At 39.0% G+C, this 21,256-nt stretch overlaps 1 protein-coding gene across 9 annotated transcripts in view; it reads left to right on the forward strand.

The window, feature by feature from the left end:
* Nucleotides 1-21,256, forward strand: part of ENPP2 (ectonucleotide pyrophosphatase/phosphodiesterase 2) — a 116,579-nt gene that overhangs the window by 86,267 nt on the left and 9,056 nt on the right. For 3 of the 9 annotated variants that reach the window (XM_062188062.1, XM_062188061.1, XM_062188067.1), the window contains 9 exons: nucleotides 1,230-1,317; nucleotides 1,482-1,569; nucleotides 2,665-2,849; nucleotides 6,238-6,289; nucleotides 14,275-14,349; nucleotides 15,661-15,797; nucleotides 16,725-16,860; nucleotides 17,538-17,615; nucleotides 21,108-21,240. In XM_062188062.1, the coding sequence (XP_062044046.1) occupies nucleotides 1,230-1,317; nucleotides 1,482-1,569; nucleotides 2,665-2,849; nucleotides 6,238-6,289; nucleotides 14,275-14,349; nucleotides 15,661-15,797; nucleotides 16,725-16,860; nucleotides 17,538-17,615; nucleotides 21,108-21,240 (972 nt within the window). The remainder of the gene's footprint in view (nucleotides 1-1,229; nucleotides 1,318-1,481; nucleotides 1,570-2,664; nucleotides 2,850-6,237; nucleotides 6,290-14,274; nucleotides 14,350-15,660; nucleotides 15,798-16,724; nucleotides 16,861-17,537; nucleotides 17,616-21,107; nucleotides 21,241-21,256) is intronic. The other 6 variants (XM_062188064.1, XM_062188068.1, XM_062188065.1 and 3 more) reach the window with 3 other exon arrangements.

Consider the following 21,256-nt stretch of genomic DNA (forward strand, 5'->3'; position numbering starts at 1 on the left):
AATATAATGAGACAAATGTAGATCCTGTAGGAACTTTCATCAATACTGAACTCTTAGGCACATGTGACCAACAGATAAATATCCTACTATAATTGTATATGGAGTAGATAGAATTTAATTATATGAGATGGTGAAGGAAATGATTGGAATCATTTAGAATACACTTGAACAATCCTCATGGATATGTGACAGAGAAGTGACCAAAATGACTTGGCTGACTATGTCCTCTGCAGGGTCTTATATGCATGGGGCAACTTGGAAGAAAAAGTAAATTTGGCACAGTTGATGATTTTATATGAAGAAAACACAGAAACTGAGTGGAAGTGAAAGATGATGACAGTTGAGCAAATTAGTGTAGACCAAAGCCAGATATTTTAATTAGCAGTAAATATTTTTAACTTAATGCTTGCATTGTTGAATTATTATCCATACATAGCTTATTATCCATACATAGCTTATTATCCTAAACCCAAGGTACTTTTTTTAAGAGTAGAAAACCACTTGTTATATTTCTTTGTCTTTCCTAAGTGCTTTACTTCGGTGTTATGGACCTTGTAGGCATACAAGCAATATTTGTATTAATAAACATCAAAAGTTTTTTTCCAAGCCACATGACAGTTATGCAAAAGATGTCTTCCTGGTCGAAAAGGGAAGATCAAATTGTTTTCAAGCCTAAAGAGCCATGTTTCCATTTTCTATTTCTAAACAGGGATATTTCTCAATGAGACTAGGCTCTTGAAAGGTCACTATTACCATTAATTAACCCTGCAGTAGCACTTTAATTGTATTATAGGTAAATTTGTACAAACGTTTTCATATAATACAGATCTACATTCATTGCTTAAACATAATACATTAAAAAAGTATCTATGCTGTCTTGATTTGGAGTCTAGTGAGGGTCTATAAAAGTGAACCAGCCCAACAGGATCACACGGTGGAACATAACCTGTGACCAGTGTTCTGCTCAGCATCAGCATGAGGCATGAGGAGGGCATCATGGCTTCTCCTCATGGGTCCTCATTTAACCTGGGTGCTAGTCAACACCAAGGCACTTGGAGAAATGAACAGAAGCTTCTTTTCATCACGACCCGAATGATGATGCAATTGAAAGAGAAACAAATAGGCTTTCAAAACTTTTTTTTAAGAGAGTCTTTGTCTCCTGAAATTGGCTTTTTATCTGAATGATTTTCTGAGGAATCCTGACTGATCAAAAAATCTTTTCAATGTAGGAAACCTTTGGATGTGTATAAGAAACCATCAGGAAAATGTTTTTTCCAGGGAGACCATGGATTTGATAACAAGGTCAACAGCATGCAGGTATGACTACAGACTGTGAACTGAACCTGTGTTTTGGTTATTCTTAAATAGGCTGGGAAATGGGGTGTGAGTGAAGTTATGTAGAATTTATAAAGGAGGAAGGGTTGCTCCCAGATATCAGGAGTTTTTAATTGTTTTTTGCTTGTTTTCTTTTCTTGTGGAAGACTGTTTTTGTAGGTTATGGCCCAACATTTAAGTACAAGACTAAAGTGCCTCCATTTGAAAACATTGAACTTTACAATGTTATGTGTGGTAAGTCCCTTATTTAATCAAAACCAATGAAACAATCCTTAGTTAATTTGTGAAGTTCCTCAATGTCAGAGAAAAAAATGAGGTGCCTATTTTCCGGGACCACCTCCTCTCCCTGCAGAAGAATGTGGTAACTAACCCAATGGTTCAAAGGGCAGAATATCATCCCCTTCTAAGGCTTCTTTGTCTTCCTTGAACAGTTGACTAATGGGGAGTTTTCATAGTGTTGCTGTTGGCAGCCTCTGGCTGATCCAACATAGCATTACAGTTTGACACCACTGGTCAGAGACCTGATGAAGCAAGAGTTCCGCACAGAGCTTTCTCCCACCTCTAGCTCTCGCGTTGCAGCCCAGTTACAATTTTGCCAACTTGCATCCTGGCCAGCTATTTATGTGCTCCTAATTATTTTTCTTCCTTGAGCTTTCAGTTGCTGAATGAGGACAACTTTTCCTATTTAGTAAGGGAGTGCCAGTCTGGTGGTTAGAGGGGGAGCCTGCAAGTCGGGTCTCCTGGGTTCTTTTCCCATCTTGGCTGCTAGCTCTCCCCTGTCCTGCCTCTCAGCTTAGACAAGTCACTGTATGCCCACTTGGCAACCATTCACTTGCTATGAAATCAGCCTGTTCATCTCACAGCGGTGATTCAAGGCACACAGCCAAAGTTTCCTCTTGTCCCCACACTTCTGTAGAGTGCATTAGAGGGCAGACTTGTGGTCATTTATTGATTATAAGTCCCATTTCAAGATCTGGGATGAAAAAAACCTGGAGAAGTGCAGAAAAGCAGTGATACTGACGATAGTTCTTGAGTTATAACTACCACAGACACAGGCAGCAACTACTGTTAGGGTACTGTGCCTTCACTCTTTTTGGGACTTATTCATTGTCAAACAATGGACCTGGCTGGTTCAAGAAGCTATCAGAAGACATGGTCAAGCCAGAATGGTTCTGCAGGTACAGAGGTGTTTCCTGCCATCCAGATCTCTTTTTAGTCAACTCTGATTTGTATTCAGTCTTCAGACCATTTGACAGTGAAAGTTTGGGTTCTTACCATCTGTAATCAGAGAACATTTAACACCTGGCCTCTTTTCTTTCTTTTCATCAGATCTTCTGGGATTGAAGCCAGCTCCTAATAATGGAACTCATGGAAGTTTGAATCATCTCCTGCGTGTTAATACTTTCAGGCCAACCATGCCAGAGGAAGTCACTAGGCCCAGTTATCCGGGGATTATGTACCTTCAGTCTGATTTTGACCTAGGCTGCACCTGTGATGATAAGGTAGAGCCCAAGGTAGAAATAATCTTTGTATTCATCATATGAAACAGTTGCTGGGTATATAATAACATTGCCCAATAAAGCTTTCTAGGCTGGTATTGGAAATGATCTATATCTCTGCTGTCCAAATTGGTAGCTGGCTAGTGTAACTGAGGAACTAAAATTTTAACTTAATTACTTTACATCAAAGAGTTGTCTGTGCTTTCTAACTCCCATATAGAATAGCACAGGTATAAAGAATGAAGGGCAAAATGTAGAATTCATGATGCTATTCTGTGGAGTCAATTCTCGACCAAACTCTTTATTTTTATTTATTTATTTCCCCAAGGATCACATGTCTACTATCATGGTTTTGGCCAGGAAACAGGTGGCCCATGGAGTGAAAGAGAGTTTAAAGAGATTGCTTCAATTATGTTTCATGAGAACTATTTACAAAGGCTGGACAGGGAGGAATGAAGCCAGTGAGGAATGGAAAAGTGCCTTGAAGTTAGCAGAGAGCCCTCCAAGGACTGGAGGTGGAAGGAAAGGAGCAAGATGTGAGGACATGGCGAAGGGCTTGGATTGGTGGGAACCTCTGTATTTAGTAGATGTGTGCAACTAATACGTCATAACTGGGTACGGAGGGTGCAAGGGAAGCAACATGCTTCTCTACACCCTGCAGGTGGATCCTGTTGTTGGAGTCCAGACAGCAAGTGGCAAGCCCCCCCCCCCTTTTTTTAAGAGAGAGAATCTGTTAGTCCATCCACATGTTCACTCCCCAAATGCCTGTCACAAAGCTGAGAACTCAATGTAAGGAACCCAATTATTGGAGCCATCACCACTGCCTCTCATTAGCAGGAACCTACAGTCAGGAGCCAGAGTCAAGTATCAAACCCAGGTGCTCTGATGTGGGACATAGAATCCTTGACAACTAGGCTAGATGCCTGACCTGCAGGTGTATCTTTGAAACATCTCTAGAAGTCAGGTCCCAGAACACAGAGCGGATTGGGGAAGGATGCAGTGTGGATGAATTGCTGGTGATATGAACAGAGACAACCCATCAGGACATGTATGGACAGTTTTTGAATACCAAATAAGCTACAAGGATTAGCAATAACTTTTCTATTGAATTTTATATTGATGAAAGACCTCTAAAGTTATCCATCAGTGCTTCTAATAGTAGGAATTAACCAATGTTACTACAATGAATTGATGTAATACCAGCCCAAAGCAAGGAAATCTGATATTTTTGCATGTTTGCTTTTATTATGTAGAGAAGTATGATTTTTCTTTTAGGCCTCAGAAAAAATGCAAAGTAATTTTCCTATTGCCCTATCCTCTTCTCCTCTCGTTTGCTACCTTTCAGGATTTCTTGTGACCTAGGAGCCACAATTTGGGACGCTCACCATTTGAAAGATTCAGTTTGTTCTTCCCCCTCCCCTGTTTTCTTCTCCTTCCTTCTCGTAGGCCTACCAAGAACTAAGGAAACTCATTATTATAAGTAGATAGTGCTCAGCCTGTAGTGGGAACGAGTTGAGCTGCCAAAGTCAACTTAAAGTGGCCTTGTGACAAGGATCCCACATATGATTTTAGAGGAATCTATTGTTTGTATCATATTTTCTGAGTCATCTTTTTTTCTAGAGAACAGGAAATATTTTGAATCTCTTGTCTTAAACTATGTTAGAGAATTTCTGAATTATCTTTATTTGTCTATGAGTTTCTCTAAAAGGCTGCTTTCATTTTCTTTTCAAAATTTTTTAAAAGATTTGTTTATTTCTTTGAAAGTCAGAGTTATAGAAAGAGGGAGAAACAGTGAGAGATCGTCTATCTGCTGGTTCACTCCCCAGATGGCTGCAATGGCTGGGGCTATGTCAGGCTGAAGCCAGGAGCCCAGAGCTTCATCTGGGTCTCCCTTGTGGGTGGCAGGGTCCCAAGCACGTGGGCCATTTTCCATTGCTGTTCATTAGCAGGGAGCTGGATTGGCAGTGGGGCAGCCAGAACACAAACAGGTACCCACATGGGATGCTGGTGTTGCAGGTGGCAGCTTCTCCCACTATGCCACAGAGTTTACCCCATTTTTCTTTAAAAATATATAATCTATCCATACTGAAAAAAATGTAGAGATGAATAAAATCAACACTTCCATACTTCAAAATAAAGAAAACATTACAGATTCAGGGAAGCCTCCATATGTTCCCTGACCCTTTCTTCCTACCCAGATGTTATCAGTGTGAATATATCCTGAATATAGTGTGTATAATTTTCATGCATATTTCTGTACTTCTCCATATTCATGTATCTCTTAAATAACATATAAGTAAGGATTAGTACATGTGTAGCTTCCTAAAGAACCTATAGTATAGTTTTGCATATTATAAACTTTATATAAATGCTATTATGCTATATACATATATTATATGTACCTGCAAGTAGATTTTTCATCATTATATATTTTTGAGACACATTTATGTATATTAATATATGAAGCTTTAGCTCACTGATTTTTACTGATAATAGTTAATATTTGATTCTCTAAATATACCATAATGATGTTATTCATTTACTTATTTGAGAACATTTGGCTATTTCCAACATTAATTATTATGAACAGTGCTACACAGGCATACTGCAAATATCTTCTTATCCACTTACGATAGAGTATACATCTCAGATGTATAGTGAAGGGTAGAGTTGCCGATTCACTACTTTAAAAAATTGCTGAGTCATTTCTTTATAGCTTTAGAAAAAGTAATTTCATAAATCAATTTGGTGCTTTTGTGAACCTGGAGTTAATCTGATTATTTTATAGATGTGTGGCCAAATCATTATCATCACCAACATGATTAGTCATAGTCCTAAGAAAAAAAAATAGAGGCTGGTGCCGTGGCTTAACAGGCTAATCCTCTGCCTTGCAGCACCGGCACACTGGGTTCTAGTCCCGGTCGGGGCACCGGATTCTATCCTGGTTGCCCCTCTTCCAGGCCAGCTCTCTGCTATGGCCCAGGAAGGCAGTGGAGGATGGCCCAAGTGCTTGGGCCCTGCACCCGCATGGGAGACCGGGAAAAGCACCTGGCTCCTGGCTTCGGATCAGCGCGATGCGCCGGCCGCAGCGGCCATTGGAGGGTGAACCAATGGCAAAAAGGAAGACCTTTCTGTCTCTCTCTCTCACTATCCACTCTGCTTGTCAAAAAAAAAAATAGAGTCACAGGTTAAAGAAGATGTTCACAGTCACAAAATTTATAGGAAGGGGAGCTCTTTCAGATTGTGTATTTGAGAGAAAATATTAATTTCACAAAAGATTATGATAGTGACAAAGTTTATGACACTTTTTGGATTTAGCAGGTTGCTAAGTAGAGTGGATTCAGATGAGAGGAGTATTTCTGATTTGCTTTCCTTTTGTCTTTTCTGGTTTTCCCATATGAAGAACAAATTGGATGAACTCAACAAACGCCTTCATACAAAAGGGTCTACAGAAGGTAAGAAGTTGCTAGAAAAAAAAATCAGATAAATTTTGTTTTCTAGATTTCAAATATTGAAGAGAATTCTCATTTACTTCATAGTATAAGAACAGTATTTTAATATTCAAATTTGGATTGCCAACTGATTTTTGCATCTATCTGGCAAAGGGTATTCATTTATTCTACATACCTGAAATTCTAGTTGTATTATAGAAGCTTTTTTGTTTTCCTCAATAGAGTTTAAACCCTCTGAAAAATAGGCAATCCATTGTGTTTTCAGTGGGCCATAAATTTATCATGAGAATGCCTGTGAAGGGAATGGTAATCACAATTATAAATAATGGCAGCTGGTACCTACATGGAGGCTCACCTGCCTGGAGAGTCAGTGTGCATGTCATGGTGGGAGAAATAAGAATGGATAAAATCAGATCTTTCTCTTCACAGGAAAGATCATCTTGAGCCCTAACTCATTCTCTTCTTATTTTCCATCCAATGATAACAAGCATGTATTAGTGAATTTTTGCAAGCTTGTGATATAGTAACAACAACAAAGGATCTTAGTGATTTGTATCAAGAAAAATGTGTTTGTTGCTCATATTTCAGTTTGCTGACTATAGACCAAGTGCTGCTTTGTCCCTTGTGTACACTTTATTTTGGAATCCAGGCTGAAGGAGGAGCTCCTATTTGGAACTGAACTCCCTTGCTCATGGCAGAGGGAGAAGGGACACAGTGGGACTGTGTACTGATTCTCAGTGCTCCTGCTTTTATGAGGCATATGGTACTTCCATTCACAGTTTACTGGCCAAAACTGAGCACATGACAGTCTTTCTGCAGGGATTTTTATCCTGCAAGTCACATGCCAGTGAGTGGACATGGTAAATAACTAGGAATTGTAACACAATCTATCACACAGGCTCTTTCTTCTGATTTTGAAGTTCCATAGAACTAGGAGAAAATAGAAAGAGGGGGAACCTATACAGGTTATTACAGTAGGTGGATATCTTGTTGTAACAGCCAGGGATGCCTAAAAGTGTCTTAAAAACACAGATGGAACTCAATTACAGCAGTTCCAACCATGCAGTAAAGATGCACATGGTCTGGTTCCCCTGAGAACATCTCTTGAGTCCTTAGCTTACATATGGTTCTGTTTATCACATGCACTGTTTCCAATCTGATTACATAGAGGTAGAGGAAACCAGTAGATTTTATTTACTGGACTTATTTTTCCTCTTTATAAAGATCTTCATCTGCCTCCTTCTTCCTTTTCTGCATCACCACCCTCCCCCTTTTCCCTTTGAACGCAGAACACAGACTGTGCAGCACATAATGGGATGAAACACATAATGGGATGAAGCCAGCTTTGAAGATAGGACTTCGCTTTAAAGATAGGACACTGATCCTTCACCAACTCTACAAGGGATTTGAAATGTGTGCTACCTAACATCTAAAGGACTGGATTGACATAATTTTAAAAACTGGGATTTTCTAGAGGCAAGGGGTGAAGAGATTCATGATTTGAGCATCTCATTTAGTCAATCAACAAGGCAGAGAGCTAGTACTGAGATGTTCTCTTCCAAAAGTCACTAAAGAGATTGTTCATGATAACTTTTAATGAACTCCCCTGTTTTTGCTGATTCAAACTCTGGCTTTTCCTGAAACTAAAACATTTCCATCTGAGAAAAAAATTTAGTTTGTTGGTAATAGTGTAGTGCTTGTGACAAAACCAGCTCCACAATTCAGCATAGACACTAGCCTCAAACTTCTGTGAGCATGGAAGCAACAGGCGTCTTCTTTGTGAATCAGACTCTCAGGGCTAGGAGGAGCAGTTGTGACATTACCTCTGCAATGCTGTGCTCAGATATGAGCATAAAGGTTCTTGTTTATACCACCGAAATGTCTTTTTGTACCATTGAGGCTTAAAACTAAGCCTTAATACACAAACTTATGTGTTTATGTGGAAATGGACCCTCATGGGATCCGTCAGCAAGCATTTGTTATATGCACACCCTGGAAGAGAAACACTGGTTTCTCTGAGACAACTGTGAAACTGAGAATTTCCAACCAACCCAGGGCTTCAAAAGGGTGATGTCAAATAATAGGGGAGAACCATGGTAACACAGGACCTTGGTCCACTGACAGCCTGGTGGGAACAGACTTTGATATTAAGAGAGGGACTTTAGAAGCACTATATGAAATAAAAATAATTATAGCCATATATCTTTGTCTTACTATGTGCAGGACATTCATTTTCTTTTTTGATTCTGTAATATGTATAAACTCAACGTTCTCACTTCTGTTTCTTTCTCTTAGTCTTTGTCTCGGTAAGGGTTTGATCTGTCATTTCTTCAGCTGCAGTGTTTCTTTCTTGAAGTCACTTGTGTAACAAATCCAGTCTCTTACTTAAAATATTCAGTGTCTGCTCCACAACAGTAGAACCTTGTGAGTGAGAATCCCCATGTGTGTGAGTCTATGTGCATCTTCCATTCAGAGTAATTACTTCCCCTTTGTGGATACCTTCAAATACCTTTTGAGGCTTTTAAAGTGTTTATATATGTAAAATTCTATACAAATATAAAGTTGTACTATTTTTATCATTAGTTTTTTTTTAAAGATTTATTTTATTTATTTGAAAGTCAGAGTTACAGAGAGAGAGAGAGAGAGAGAGAGAGAGAGAGAGAGAGAGAGAGAGAGATGGGTTGGCCTTCCATCCACTGGTTCACTCCCCAGATGGCCACAACGGCCAGAGCTGTGCTGACCCGAAGCCAGGAGCCAGGACTTCCTCCTGGTCTCCCACGTGGGTACAGGAGCCCAAGGACTTGGGCCATCCTCCACTGCCCTCCCAGGCCACAGCAGAGAGCTGGATTGGAAGAGGAGCAGCCGGGTCTAGAACTGGCGCCCATGTGGGATGCCAGTGCCTCAAGCCAGGGCATTAACCCACTGTACCACAGCGCTGGCCCCTGTCATTAGCTTTTAAGAATATATGCATAGATAGTTGATATTTTTCAGAACAAGCCATGTCCCATAAACTCCCTACTTGCAAGATTCATAGGTGGCTCTTTCGATGCCATATACAAAATAGTCACCTATATATTTCTACTAGGGTGTTCCAAAATGTTTATAGAAAATGGATTGAAAAGATGAGTTTTTTTTTTTTTAATTGGAGCAAATGAAGAATCCTCAAAAACTTCCTGGAAAGTATTTATTATGAAAAAAACTATGAATGGATTTCAAGCTCCTTTTGCATCCAAATAAACTTATCTTTGAATTCCATTTTCCATGAACTTTTTGATGTACCCTCTTACAAAACACAGTTAAAAGCCCCACATACCAGTAGTGAAGAAACCCATGAGGTCTGTGAGGGTAAAAAGGAGAGATGTAGCCTCGATTAAGCACAGGCAATATTTTGCTATAAATATTCAAACTGGTATAGAATGAAATTCTTTACTAACATGAAGATTAAGAAAAATATAATCTTCAAAAAACAGTGATTGAAACTGTTTGTTAAAGTCTTAATATCCTTAGATATGTGGTAAATTCTGGATCTTAATTGCATTATGTTTGCTGTTCCTAATGTCTTGGCCAAACTTTCTGTGCAATGAAATCTCATTTTCTTGTGACATTGAATCAACAGATGAATAAATGGATGAAACAGAAAATTTTAAATCTCTCACAGCAAGCAGTTTTGACACTTTAGTTAGTATAATTTTCACTATAAAAATAATTATACTATTTCTTTTCACTTTTCTCTACTTACATTGCTGTGAAAAATGTTTTATATGTTCTTAGATTAGCGGTAAGAAAAGGAATCATAAAGCATTTTGACACTTCTGAGGTGTTTGGTTTCTTTTCACACATTTTGGGTAGAAAGCCAACTTAAGCAATAGTAATTCTTTTATTTTCAAAGGCCTGAATATGGTCAGAGAGGGGAACTCTTCTGTAGCTCTTTTCAGGTCTGAATTGTTTCTCATTTTTGCTACTTCTTTGGAGATTCTGGTTGTACTAAAGACAGAGAAATATACTCATGTTTCTGTGTGTGTTTGCATGTTTGTGAAGACTTGAAAGAAATCATTGCATAGCCTAACTATTCATGATTTATAGTAGTTTCAAGATGAGTTTGATGACAGTTATTGAATTTTAATAAGCTTTACCTACCAATATCCTTTACTGACGTTGAAGCAAAGCTCACAACAACAGCAGTTACTACAGCTGCATCTTCTTTGGGTCAAGACTGAGCTAGGTGCTTTCCAAGTTTGGCCTCTGAACAGTGCAGCATTCCAGTGAGATATGAGGCTTTGGGAGATTAAGGTACAGAGCTACAGGGCTATACTGGTTGAGCTGATTTTACTCCAGGCCTGTATGACACTGAAGCCCACATGTTTTCCTCTGAAAATGCTTCTTATTCCAAGAGTCAGAAAGAGCAAGCATGTCAGGAGAGAATTTCAGGGCCTATCCAAGTTTAGAAGTTGTTTCTGATACAAACTGCTGTCCTCATTTGCTTCCTGGCAGGTATAACCCAAGCAGAGCTCATGCTCAGGAGCGGTTGAATCCTCATTGCAATATATCACTCACTGGAATAGCTCAGCAGTCAGTATCCGGCTGGAGATGGCTCCACAGGCTAGGAGAGTGGGTCAGGAGGATGGAGGCCCAGATTCTGGGTGCTGCTGTGTAGCTGAATAATCTTCTATAAGTCCTAAACCCCAATTCCTTCATCGGTGAAATAGAGAGATACTGATCTGCCCAGTCTAGCCATGAGGGTGATGAGACAGGTCATTTATGCAAAGCCAGTGATTTTAAAAGAAAACAAAAACATTCATTCATTTACTTACGTTTAATTTATTTTTTAAGGAATACATGTTTCATAAGTAAAACTTTAAGAATATTCTTCCTTCCATACCCACCCTCCCACCCCTCCTCCTCCCTCTCCCCTTGCCTGTCCCATTCTCCATTAAGATTCATTTTCAATTAACTTTGTACATAGAAGACCAACTCTATACTAAGTAAAGATTTCAACATTTTGCACACACACACAAAACTGAGAACTGGTTTTACAGTTAATTCTCAATACAACTCATTGAGGACGGAGGTCTGCATGGGGAGTTAGTGTTGTTAATTTAACAATTAACACTCTTATCTATGACTCTTATCAGTGACTCCCCCCCCCCCCCAGGCTCTTGACATGAGCTGTCTAGGCTATGGAAGCCTTTTGAGTCCACAAACCCCATCAGTATTGGACAAGGCCACAGCAAAGTGGAAGTTCTCTTCTCCCTTTAGAGAAAAGTACATCCTTCTTTGATGGCTGCTTCTTTTCACTGGGGTCTCACTCACAGAGATCCTTCATGCAGAGCATTTTTTGCCACAGTGTCTTGGCTTTCTATGCCTGAAATGCTCTCACGGGCTTTTCAGCCAGACCAGGAAGCCTTAAGGGCTGACAATCATTCATTTATCAAACAGTATTTACCAAATAGATATTACATGATTGGCAGTATTGGAGATAGAGGGATTCAGTGATCAGTGAGATATAAACTCCTATCCTCATAAAGTTATTGTCCTATTGCAGAATTTAGCCAGCTGATGAATTTTAGCATAATGTTTTAGATGTTGAGTTAAAAAAGAATAGGACAGGTGGCATTGTGGCATAGCAGGTAAAGCCACCATCTGCAAAGCCCGCACCCATATGGAGTCAGTTCATTGTCACAGCGGCTCCATTTATGATCCAACTCCCTGTTAATGGCCTGAGAAAGCAGCAGATGATGGCCCAAGTACTTGGGTTCTTGCACCCATGTGGAAGACCCAGATGAAGCTCTTGGCTCCTGGCTTTGGCCTGGCCCAGCCAGAGCCATTGCAGCCATTGCAGCCATCTGGGGAGTGAGCTCGTGGATGGAAGATACCTCTCTCTCTGTCTCTCTCTTTCTGTGACTAGGACTTCCAGACAAATGAATCTTTTTTTTTTTTTTTAAAGAACAGAGCAGGAATGGAGATATTAAATAGAATCCCATGGGAAGGTTGAAATGGCAGTGAATCATAGTAGTCACTTGTAAAGCAAAGAAGAAAAGCAGACAGGAACAGGAAAGACCTTGGGTAGAGATTTTGTGGTCAAATTGAAAAGCATATTATTGTGGTAGTGAACATTTAGCAAAACAAAAAACGTGGAGAGATTTTCATGTGGCTCCCAAGTTAGCCAGCTAATCTGTGGGAATATGAATCAGGAAACTGAGGAGGGAAAAGAAACACAAATGCAAGTCTGCAAGACCAAGTTCTGGAAAACAAAGAGAATGAGTGCTAGGGAAGTCCACACCACTTAAAAAGATTTGTCTCACAGGATTTGGCCAAATGTGGTATCTGGAGGAGGGCCTTGGCATGTACTGGAAATGCCAGAGACACTATTGTAAACAGGGAACTGGGGTGTGGAATGAAGGCTCTGTCTGGAATTCTGTGAAGACAACGACTACCCTAGATTCACTTCAAGAAATCCCCGGAACATGTGGCAGAGGAAGAGGTCTGCACATGATCTCCAGGATTGCTGGTCTCTAGACAAAGATCTTAACATATGCAGACTGACATCCAAGTGTATTTTGTGGCCTGAGGGGGGATTTTCAGTTAAACAGAAATGCTGTGAGTGTCAAGCCCCAAATGTCTTAAAAACTAGTGGAGCCAGGCTCTGGCCAAGAACCTGTGATCTCTGATGCTTGGGTAAAATGACAAGGCAAAATCAAAGTTTTTGATTCTGGATGTAAAAATTCATATTTCTTACTTTGCAGACTATTGTACCCCTTTCTTAGATAAATCTAAACTTCAAGAAGATCTAGATAGATTCATTGGGTCAGTTTGAGTCTTGGGTGAATTTTAACAGGCTATTGAAGCTGCTGTATTTTTTTTTTTTTCTTTACACCATTCGTGCTCAGTCACAGCTGAGAAAAAGTCAGATAAGGACACATTTGTGCCCTAAATGTGTGCCATAAACTGCAGTTATAACAATAGCTTGGAAGCTTTGAAGCCCAAATGTCGGAAGCAAATTGATTCTCTTTGTGCAGAGTGGAAGAGTGAGCAGAAATAGAGATGCTTCATCAGGGAGGATTTTCAGGAGAAAGTGATTCTTAAGGTGTCTCCTTCATTCTTGTGCCCCTTTCCCTTTCTTTCTCATGGCTCTTCTATAAATAAAGGCTGCACTATGTGTCCATATTATTGGTCATGCACTTTGGGTGGGAGGGCAACTGATGTAAACTGAGGCACAGGTTATCCTGGTTTAGCGTCAGTCATATGCTCTGGAAAGACCGTGACGGGTGCCATCTCACCCTGTTTGTGACATTCTTCATCCTCTGTGTTCCTGTCATACTCTGTAGATGCCTTTGATTGAGTGCATTGTGTCTCAGATCTTTGTGTCATTCTCATCTCCTACTGAACTGTAAGTTCTTTGAGAGTTAGAGCTTTATCTTCATCATCTTTGCCCAGTATCTCTATCCTGCATCCTGAAGCTGGCACCAAGTGGGTACTCAGAAAATATTTGATGAGAGGGAATACATCCATGTATAAGTCTGGAAGGAGCTAGGTGATGAAGACTGCAGAAGTTAATGCTACACAGAGAGAAAGTAAATAATATGGGAAATCACATGGTGTTGCTATTTATGCTGTTAATTCTTAGAAATAACATGTGTAATCACTGTAATGAGTTGCTATTAATGTTCATGGGCAGGGTTTTGCAAATAAATCAGACCTCATGCAATGGAGTGTTGTGTTGAGGAATGCCAAGAACTGAGGGGATCTGGAGGAAGGAAAAGCCAAATTTGGTGGAGACTGGATGTTGTCCAAAGCTATTGTGTAGTAACTGCTCCAAGCAGAGGAGTCCCATGGAGAAACATTACTGCTACTCTGTTGTCTTCTTACTGAAAATTGATTATATGCTAGGCTTGAGTTTGAGTTTGGAGGAGTGTATTTGGTAAGCATCAAAATTTTAAAAGATGGAAAGAGAATAGCATCTCAAAGAATTTTGATACTTCTGCTTCCAGCTGAAACCAGGAAATTCAGAGGCAGCAAAAATGAAAACAAGGAAAACATTAATGGAAATTTTGAACCTAGAAAAGGTTTGGTTTGAGCTTTGAAGGAAAGTCTGGGTTAATCAACTGCCCCAAGTACTACTGTTATGATTTGCTGGCTTTTTATTTGTTTATTATATTTAATTTGCTTAATATTGTCATATTATGTTCTAATGCTTATGGGTGGGTCCCCAAATTTGGCAGCTTAACCAAGACTTCTATATTTACTGTAATGGTCGTTTGTAAAGCCAAACTACCAAGAACAGACTCGTGTTGTAATAGTGTAGGCTGCTTTGCCTCAAATCAGCAGTTCTACTTGGGAGGGTTCTTGCAAAGTATTCTACTAAGGGTTTTCTCCGTTACTTGCGTATTTTGATAATACTTTAATTAAAGCAACATGTATACATAATTTAATAAGTGATTGCCAGAACTGATTTTCTCTAATAGAAGTAATAATACATTTTTTTAAATTATCAATTAGGGAATCATGGAATTGCCTAAACTTCAATCTCTAAATGCTTTGGTCAGTGGGGATCCCAATTTCCAAGAATCTTTGGAAGTTTTAACTTTGGCTTATCCAAAGTGGGCAGTTCAAGCCCCAGGCATCTATTTTGGATGTAGGGTGAGGAATTGCACATTAAACTGCTATCTTTTCTTCCTCAAAGAATAATGTAAAGACTTTTGTCTCTGAGAGCAGAGTTTTCCTTTGGGGATCTGAATCTGCAGACCTCCAAATTTTACTTAGTTTTTGGTGACATCCATATCCCTCTTCTGTATTTAAAGGACCCTCTTAAATGTCCACTTATTTTATTTATACATGTTTCTTTAAGTTCTTACCTAAAGACTTTTACCCCATGTGACAAAGCTGCTTATGTTAAATGCTCATTACTACTCACTTTTTATGCTGAAATAATGCACATTTCAGTTGTAGTTTGCAAATAATGATAAAGTGAGCCTTCCTCTTAATTAAATCATTGGTCAACTTGATAAACTTCTTCAGGGATCAAATTAATTCTACAAAAAATTTTCAATCATTGGCTTTCATTCAGCTGAATCATTTCCAAATTGACTACACAGTGGTTCTTTTCTATGACAGTTTTAAATTTTTACAAGAGAAGAAAGCATTAACAGAAATATGATATTTACATTGTTGTTTTGAGAACTGTAAGCCTTGACCCATGCTTAGGTCATCAGATAAACTACAAAAATACTAGGAAAACAACTTGATTAAATTAAGGAGAAGGTGCTATGTTATTAATAAGTAAGCTAGCAAATTCTAGACAACTTGACTCTCTTCCAATATTTCTTTAACATTTGCATTTATATACATTTAAAAAGCTTTATTTGTTTCTTTCCTAGAGAGACATCTCCTCTATGGACGGCCAGCAGTGCTTTATCGGACTAGATACGACATCTTATATCATACTGACTTTGAAAGCGGTTACAGTGAAATATTCCTAATGCCACTTTGGACATCATATACTGTTTCCAAACAGGTCATTGAGAAAATTGAGTGTTATATGTTCTTCATTCCATTACCTTCCTTGCATTACTCCCATCGTCACTTACTAAATAGAATTTTGTCTCAGAAAATAGTTGAAGTTTTCCTGATGAAAGCAATTCTGCTTTGGATCTATTGCAAGATATTTTGAACTGGTCTTTCCTCAATGTTTTAATAATTTCATGGTAATATGTTCAATTCTGCAGGAAACATACTAACTCTTTTAGTTTCTTTTACTCTGCTTAAGTTGCTGCCCAATAGTTACAGAAGTCACCAAGGTTTGTTTGCTTATTTGTTTTAATAGACTTTATTTTTTAGAGCCGTTTTTGGCTTACAGCAAGATTGAGTGGAAAGTACAGAGCGTTCCCATATACTCCCTGCTAATCCTCCCCCTCGCCCCGCCCCCAGCCTCTCCTACTATCAGCATCTTTTTGTTTTGGTTTTAATGAGGATGAGATAGGTAGGTATATATCATAACTTAGTTGGCAGTTGAAGTATGTTTGTAATTTTGGAATACAAATAAAAGATGCTTTTATGCCCCAAACACAGTTTCTTGTTAATTTGTACCATGTGCACTTATAAATGTTTTAGTGCATACCAAATATACATAAAATAAATCTATATACAGACCTATATATAGCAAATATATATATATATATACATATATATATTATGCTGGTATATGTCTGTAGTCTGTTTTCAGAGAGAATGTATCTATATTATTTCTCAGAGTGTTATTTTTAAGTCACTTTCTATGGACTCCTATTCATTATTTCAACAGTGGGATTTCTGCTTTGTATTCTGTTCTATATGTTGTTGTTTTATTTAAGACTGATACGAGAGTCATGCTGAGCTTGAGAATCATGATTGGTTTGGGGTTGTCCCTGTGATGGCTTTACTAAACCTCTGACTTCCCACGCAGGCTGAGGTCTCTGGCATTCCTGAGCATCTGACCAACTGTGTGCGTCCTGATGTCCGTGTTTCTCCGAGTTTCAGTCAGAACTGTTTGGCCTACAAAAATGATAAGCAGATGTCCTATGGATTCCTCTTTCCTCCTTGTAAGTTGTAGGGTACCAAGATCTGATTGCTGCAAAGGGATGTTATTTTGTGCATTTTGGACCACAAAACTTGAAATGTAGGCTTTCAGTGGCTAATGTTTTCTTCAGAAGGGGGCCCTCAAGAGATGGTAGAGATTAACTTCTGTGGGATCTTTAAAAAAAAAAATTGGCTGAAAAGTAATCAGCTTTAAAAAGTAATCAGTTTCTCCAAAGAAATTCTAAAGTGCAAGAGAATCTTCTATGTCCTTCCTCCCACTTCACTAAATGAGATCTGAAGTTGGAATAGGAAATCAGTAAGTGTTCTCCAATTAATACTGTACAGATGATCTCTTAAGAACATGTCAAATCCTTTAATTATCTCTTATTATCTTGATGATATTTCTTTAAACTCTAAACTGCAGTAATGAAATCAAGGAATTCTTTCACATAAGGATTAGTAGACTTAAGAGCTAGGGAAGAAGAAAAAGCATTGTAAACAATTTTTCAAAGAAACTGCTGAGTGAAGGTAAGAGATTGAGTGGGAGGGTAATTTGGAAATGTCTTAAGGAGGTAATGAGCAGAAATAAAGGAATAGATCTGTTTCCTTCTTGCAGTTTGCATTACTGTTAGAAGATTGGTTTTTTTATTGATGTAGATTTTGGTGAGCAACATACACTATTTGTTTTCCCAATGTTTAGATCTGAGCTCTTCACCAGAATCTAAATATGATGCATTCCTTGTAACCAATATGGTTCCAATGTATCCTGCTTTCAAACGTAAGTCCAATATTTACCTAATAAAGTGTAATTTATGAAAATAAATATTTCCAAGTTTACCACTTACCTTTTCTACTTCTATATTGATTTTAATAATAATAATGCCTTTCATGTGTTTAACCTTTATGATTTTTGAAGACCTTTCGTGTAAATTCTCTGCTGTTGATCTAAAATTTGAATCTGTGAGGGAAGTTGGCAAGCTGTTTATCCCTTGTCTATAATTAAGAAGTTGACATCACAAGAACTGACCAAATCATAAATGGTAGAAGCTGAACTAAACCAAGTTTATGTTTTCCTTCCAATCTATTTCAGTGCTCGTTATTCTGTTACTTATAAAAGGTCTTGGGTATATTTTGGTGTTCATTTGACATCCAATAGCCCCTATACCTATTTATTGATCATTACATTAAAAACCAAGAACTCTTCTTTCCTTCAAGGTGATGATATATTCAGAATGTTGACCCTGAAACCCAGCAAAAACTTAAGTGGCCTTCAGATTGTTTTACAGCAATGTAAATTATTGTTTTAGATTCTTTAAACACTTGCAGGTTTTTTTAAATACATGACACAAATATTTGTAGATGATGGTGATACTATGAATTGGCATGATTCTCCCAGGCTCTGAAAAACAAGTTCTTTTTTTTTTTTTAAGATTTATTTATTTTACTTGAAAGAGTTACACACAGAGAGAAAGAGAGGCAGAGAGAGAGAGTTCTTCCAGCCGCTGGTTCACTCCCCAATTGGCCACAATGGCCAGAGCTGTGCCAATCTGAAGCCAGGAGCCAAGAGCTTCTTCCGAGTCTCCCATGTGGGTACAGGGGCCTAAGGGCTTGGGCCATATTCTACTGCTTTCCCAGGCCATAGCGGAGAGGTGGATTGGAAGTGGAGCAGCCGGATCTTGAGCCAGCACCCATATGGGATGCCAGCACTGCAGGTGGCAGCTTTACCCACTACGCCACAGTGCCGGCCCTGAAAAACAAGTTCTAGTCCCTGTAGTAAGACTACTGGCTGTGTGATCACAGAAAAGCCATTTTCTCTGCTATTAGTAAAATTAAGGGGTTTGATGCGTGACCTCTAAGGCTTATGTCATAGATTTATGACTTAATTATCCAGTGGCCAAAATGATCCATTTATAAATTTCTGATAACAAGTAATTCATTCATCTATCCATCCATCCATCCTTTCCTCCGTCCTTTCATCTACCCATGCGTTTGGAGAGAGAGAATCCATGATGGGGCAGTTTTTACTTGTTCAGTTCATTTATAGTTAGAGGGTCATTATGCTTATGGAGAAGGCTGGACACAGAAGCAGCACTACCTTAGTTAACAGAAGAGCAATGGGCTTTGTTACAGGACTCTCCGGCCTGGAATGGAATCTCAAAATTGGAAAGAGTGATTGTTAAGTGCTATCTTCTGTGGCACGTTTCGCCTGCTTAATGATGAAATGGCATACATGGCTTAGAGAAAAAAAATGTTTATTTGATGTGCAAGCTAGTAAATGAAGCTTTGTTCAAAGATATAACCTATTGCTTGTGAGTGAAAAATTAAAGTTCTTTAAAACAAATTTCCTGGTTTCTTCTAAAACCCAATCGAGAAACATTTAGAAACTCACATAGGTACATTTATCACCATGTTACATGAAATGCAACTTCATTTAGTTTCCACAAATGAGGGTTTCCTGGACTTCTCTATTGGTGCCGTTCCTTTGACCAAAGGGTAATAAAGGAAACACACGGTGCCACCCTGAGGCTGGTGTGGAAAGGGCCTTTCACAGAGAGCTTGCTGTTTTTCTGTGCTAGGGGAATGGTTTTTCACATGCCACATTTCTGCGGGCTTGGCCTTTTGACTGTTCTCATTGTTGTTTCTTTCCCTCTCTCTCTCTCTCTCTCTTTTTTAATGCTTGTATTAACATTTGAACTTCTCTCCCACTGTCCTCTTTGTCTCTTTACTGCGGATAATGATCCAGGGTGTTTTGGATGTGGTGGGCTACTCTGACTTCTTATAGGGTACTGTTTCAGAAGATTTAAAGGGCAGTTGAAGCTCTAGAAGGAAAATGGCCAAGTGCTTTTTGATACGGGAAGAAGTGATAACAGCCTGAACATCACAACCCAAATGTGGAATACAACAAGCTGAGCTGGGCGTGATATTTGAGAACCAACTCATTGTCTGCTTTGCTATCCTGTATTCTCTTCTTCTGCCTTTCTTTTCTCCCACTGCACTCCTCTCATGCTCTTCTCATTGGTCATAATATTAAATGAAGCTATTGTGGGCAAGAAAGTCTTCTGAAGGGGGTGGTATTGGACATGAGAAATGAATAGTAGAGGAAAAACCAGACATGCAGAGCAGGGGATGAGTGTTCCAGCAAAGGGATGAGCAAATATAAAAGTTTAGGCTCAAACAAGTTTGGCAGTGTTGGGGGAAAGGAAGAAAGCCCTTTACCTGGAGGAGGACAGATAAGAAGAGAGATCATAGGGGTAGGCAGGGTGAGGGTTGGGATTTTATTTTAATTACAGTGAGGAATCATCTAAAGTGTTAGAAATGGGTGGGTGTGTCTATTACAATTCGACTTAAGGTATAACAGGTTGCATGTGGCTACTATCTGGAGAATGGGCCTCAGGAAAGTAAGAGTTTTTCCCAGGGAACCCAGGAAGCACTCTTTTATTGTGGCTCATTTCAGAGAGGATGGTAACTTGGACCAGGATGGCAGCAGTGAAAATGGTGAGAGCTGGCCAGATTTGGGGTGATCGGGATGCATTTTGAGACAGCACTGATGGCATTTGTTCAAATGGGTATAGAGAGAAGTCAGAGATGGCTCTGAGGATTTTGACCAGACATCAGGGTGAATGGAAGTGCCATTATCTATGAGAGAGGAGGCAAGAGGTAGGGAAGGATTGGCAAGGGGAATGAAGAATTGTGTTTAGATAATGTTTTGTTTAATATGACTATTAGAAATTCAAGTGGATTAAGAAATTGATTCCTGAATAACTTACCTGGATCTCTTTGGAAAGATCAGGGCTAAAGAAAAACTTGGGAACCAGCCTATTAATAAGACCATGAAGAGATAGAATAGTGAGGCCTTAATTTCAATTATTCAGAAACATAGTAATTGCTCTTTTGTGCATATAATTCCCTCTACTTGGCATGTGCTACCATCATTTCTTCGTCTAGGAAACATCTATCCATTCTTTACATCTCAGCTCAATAACTTCATCTGAAAATCATACCTTGATTTATTAGACTTGATTAAACTCCCCACCACTGTCTCATTGGTTTGTATGTTTCCCTTTGTTGGTCTGTAAGTCAATCTCTCTCTCCCTCTTTCTCTCCCCCTCTCACAGACATAAGCTTTGGTATAGGCTGATTCTTGTTATGGGTCACAACAGCTTTGCTATCTTATCCCCTGTGTTATTTACCTTTTATAATGTATCCTAGAGAGAGTTTGGCCAAAGCAAGGAGTTTTGTTCATGAAAACTTGATTTCTGTCTTTGCACAGGGGTGTGGAATTACTTCCAAAGGGTATTGGTGAAGAAATATGCTACAGAAAGAAATGGAGTTAATGTGATAAGTGGACCAATTTTTGACTATGACTATGATGGCTTGCATGACACAGAGGACAAAATTAAACAGTAAGCTTTTCATTTC

This window comes from Lepus europaeus, chromosome 4 (genome assembly GCF_033115175.1).
Source record: "Lepus europaeus isolate LE1 chromosome 4, mLepTim1.pri, whole genome shotgun sequence".
Lineage (NCBI taxonomy): Eukaryota > Metazoa > Chordata > Mammalia > Lagomorpha > Leporidae > Lepus > Lepus europaeus.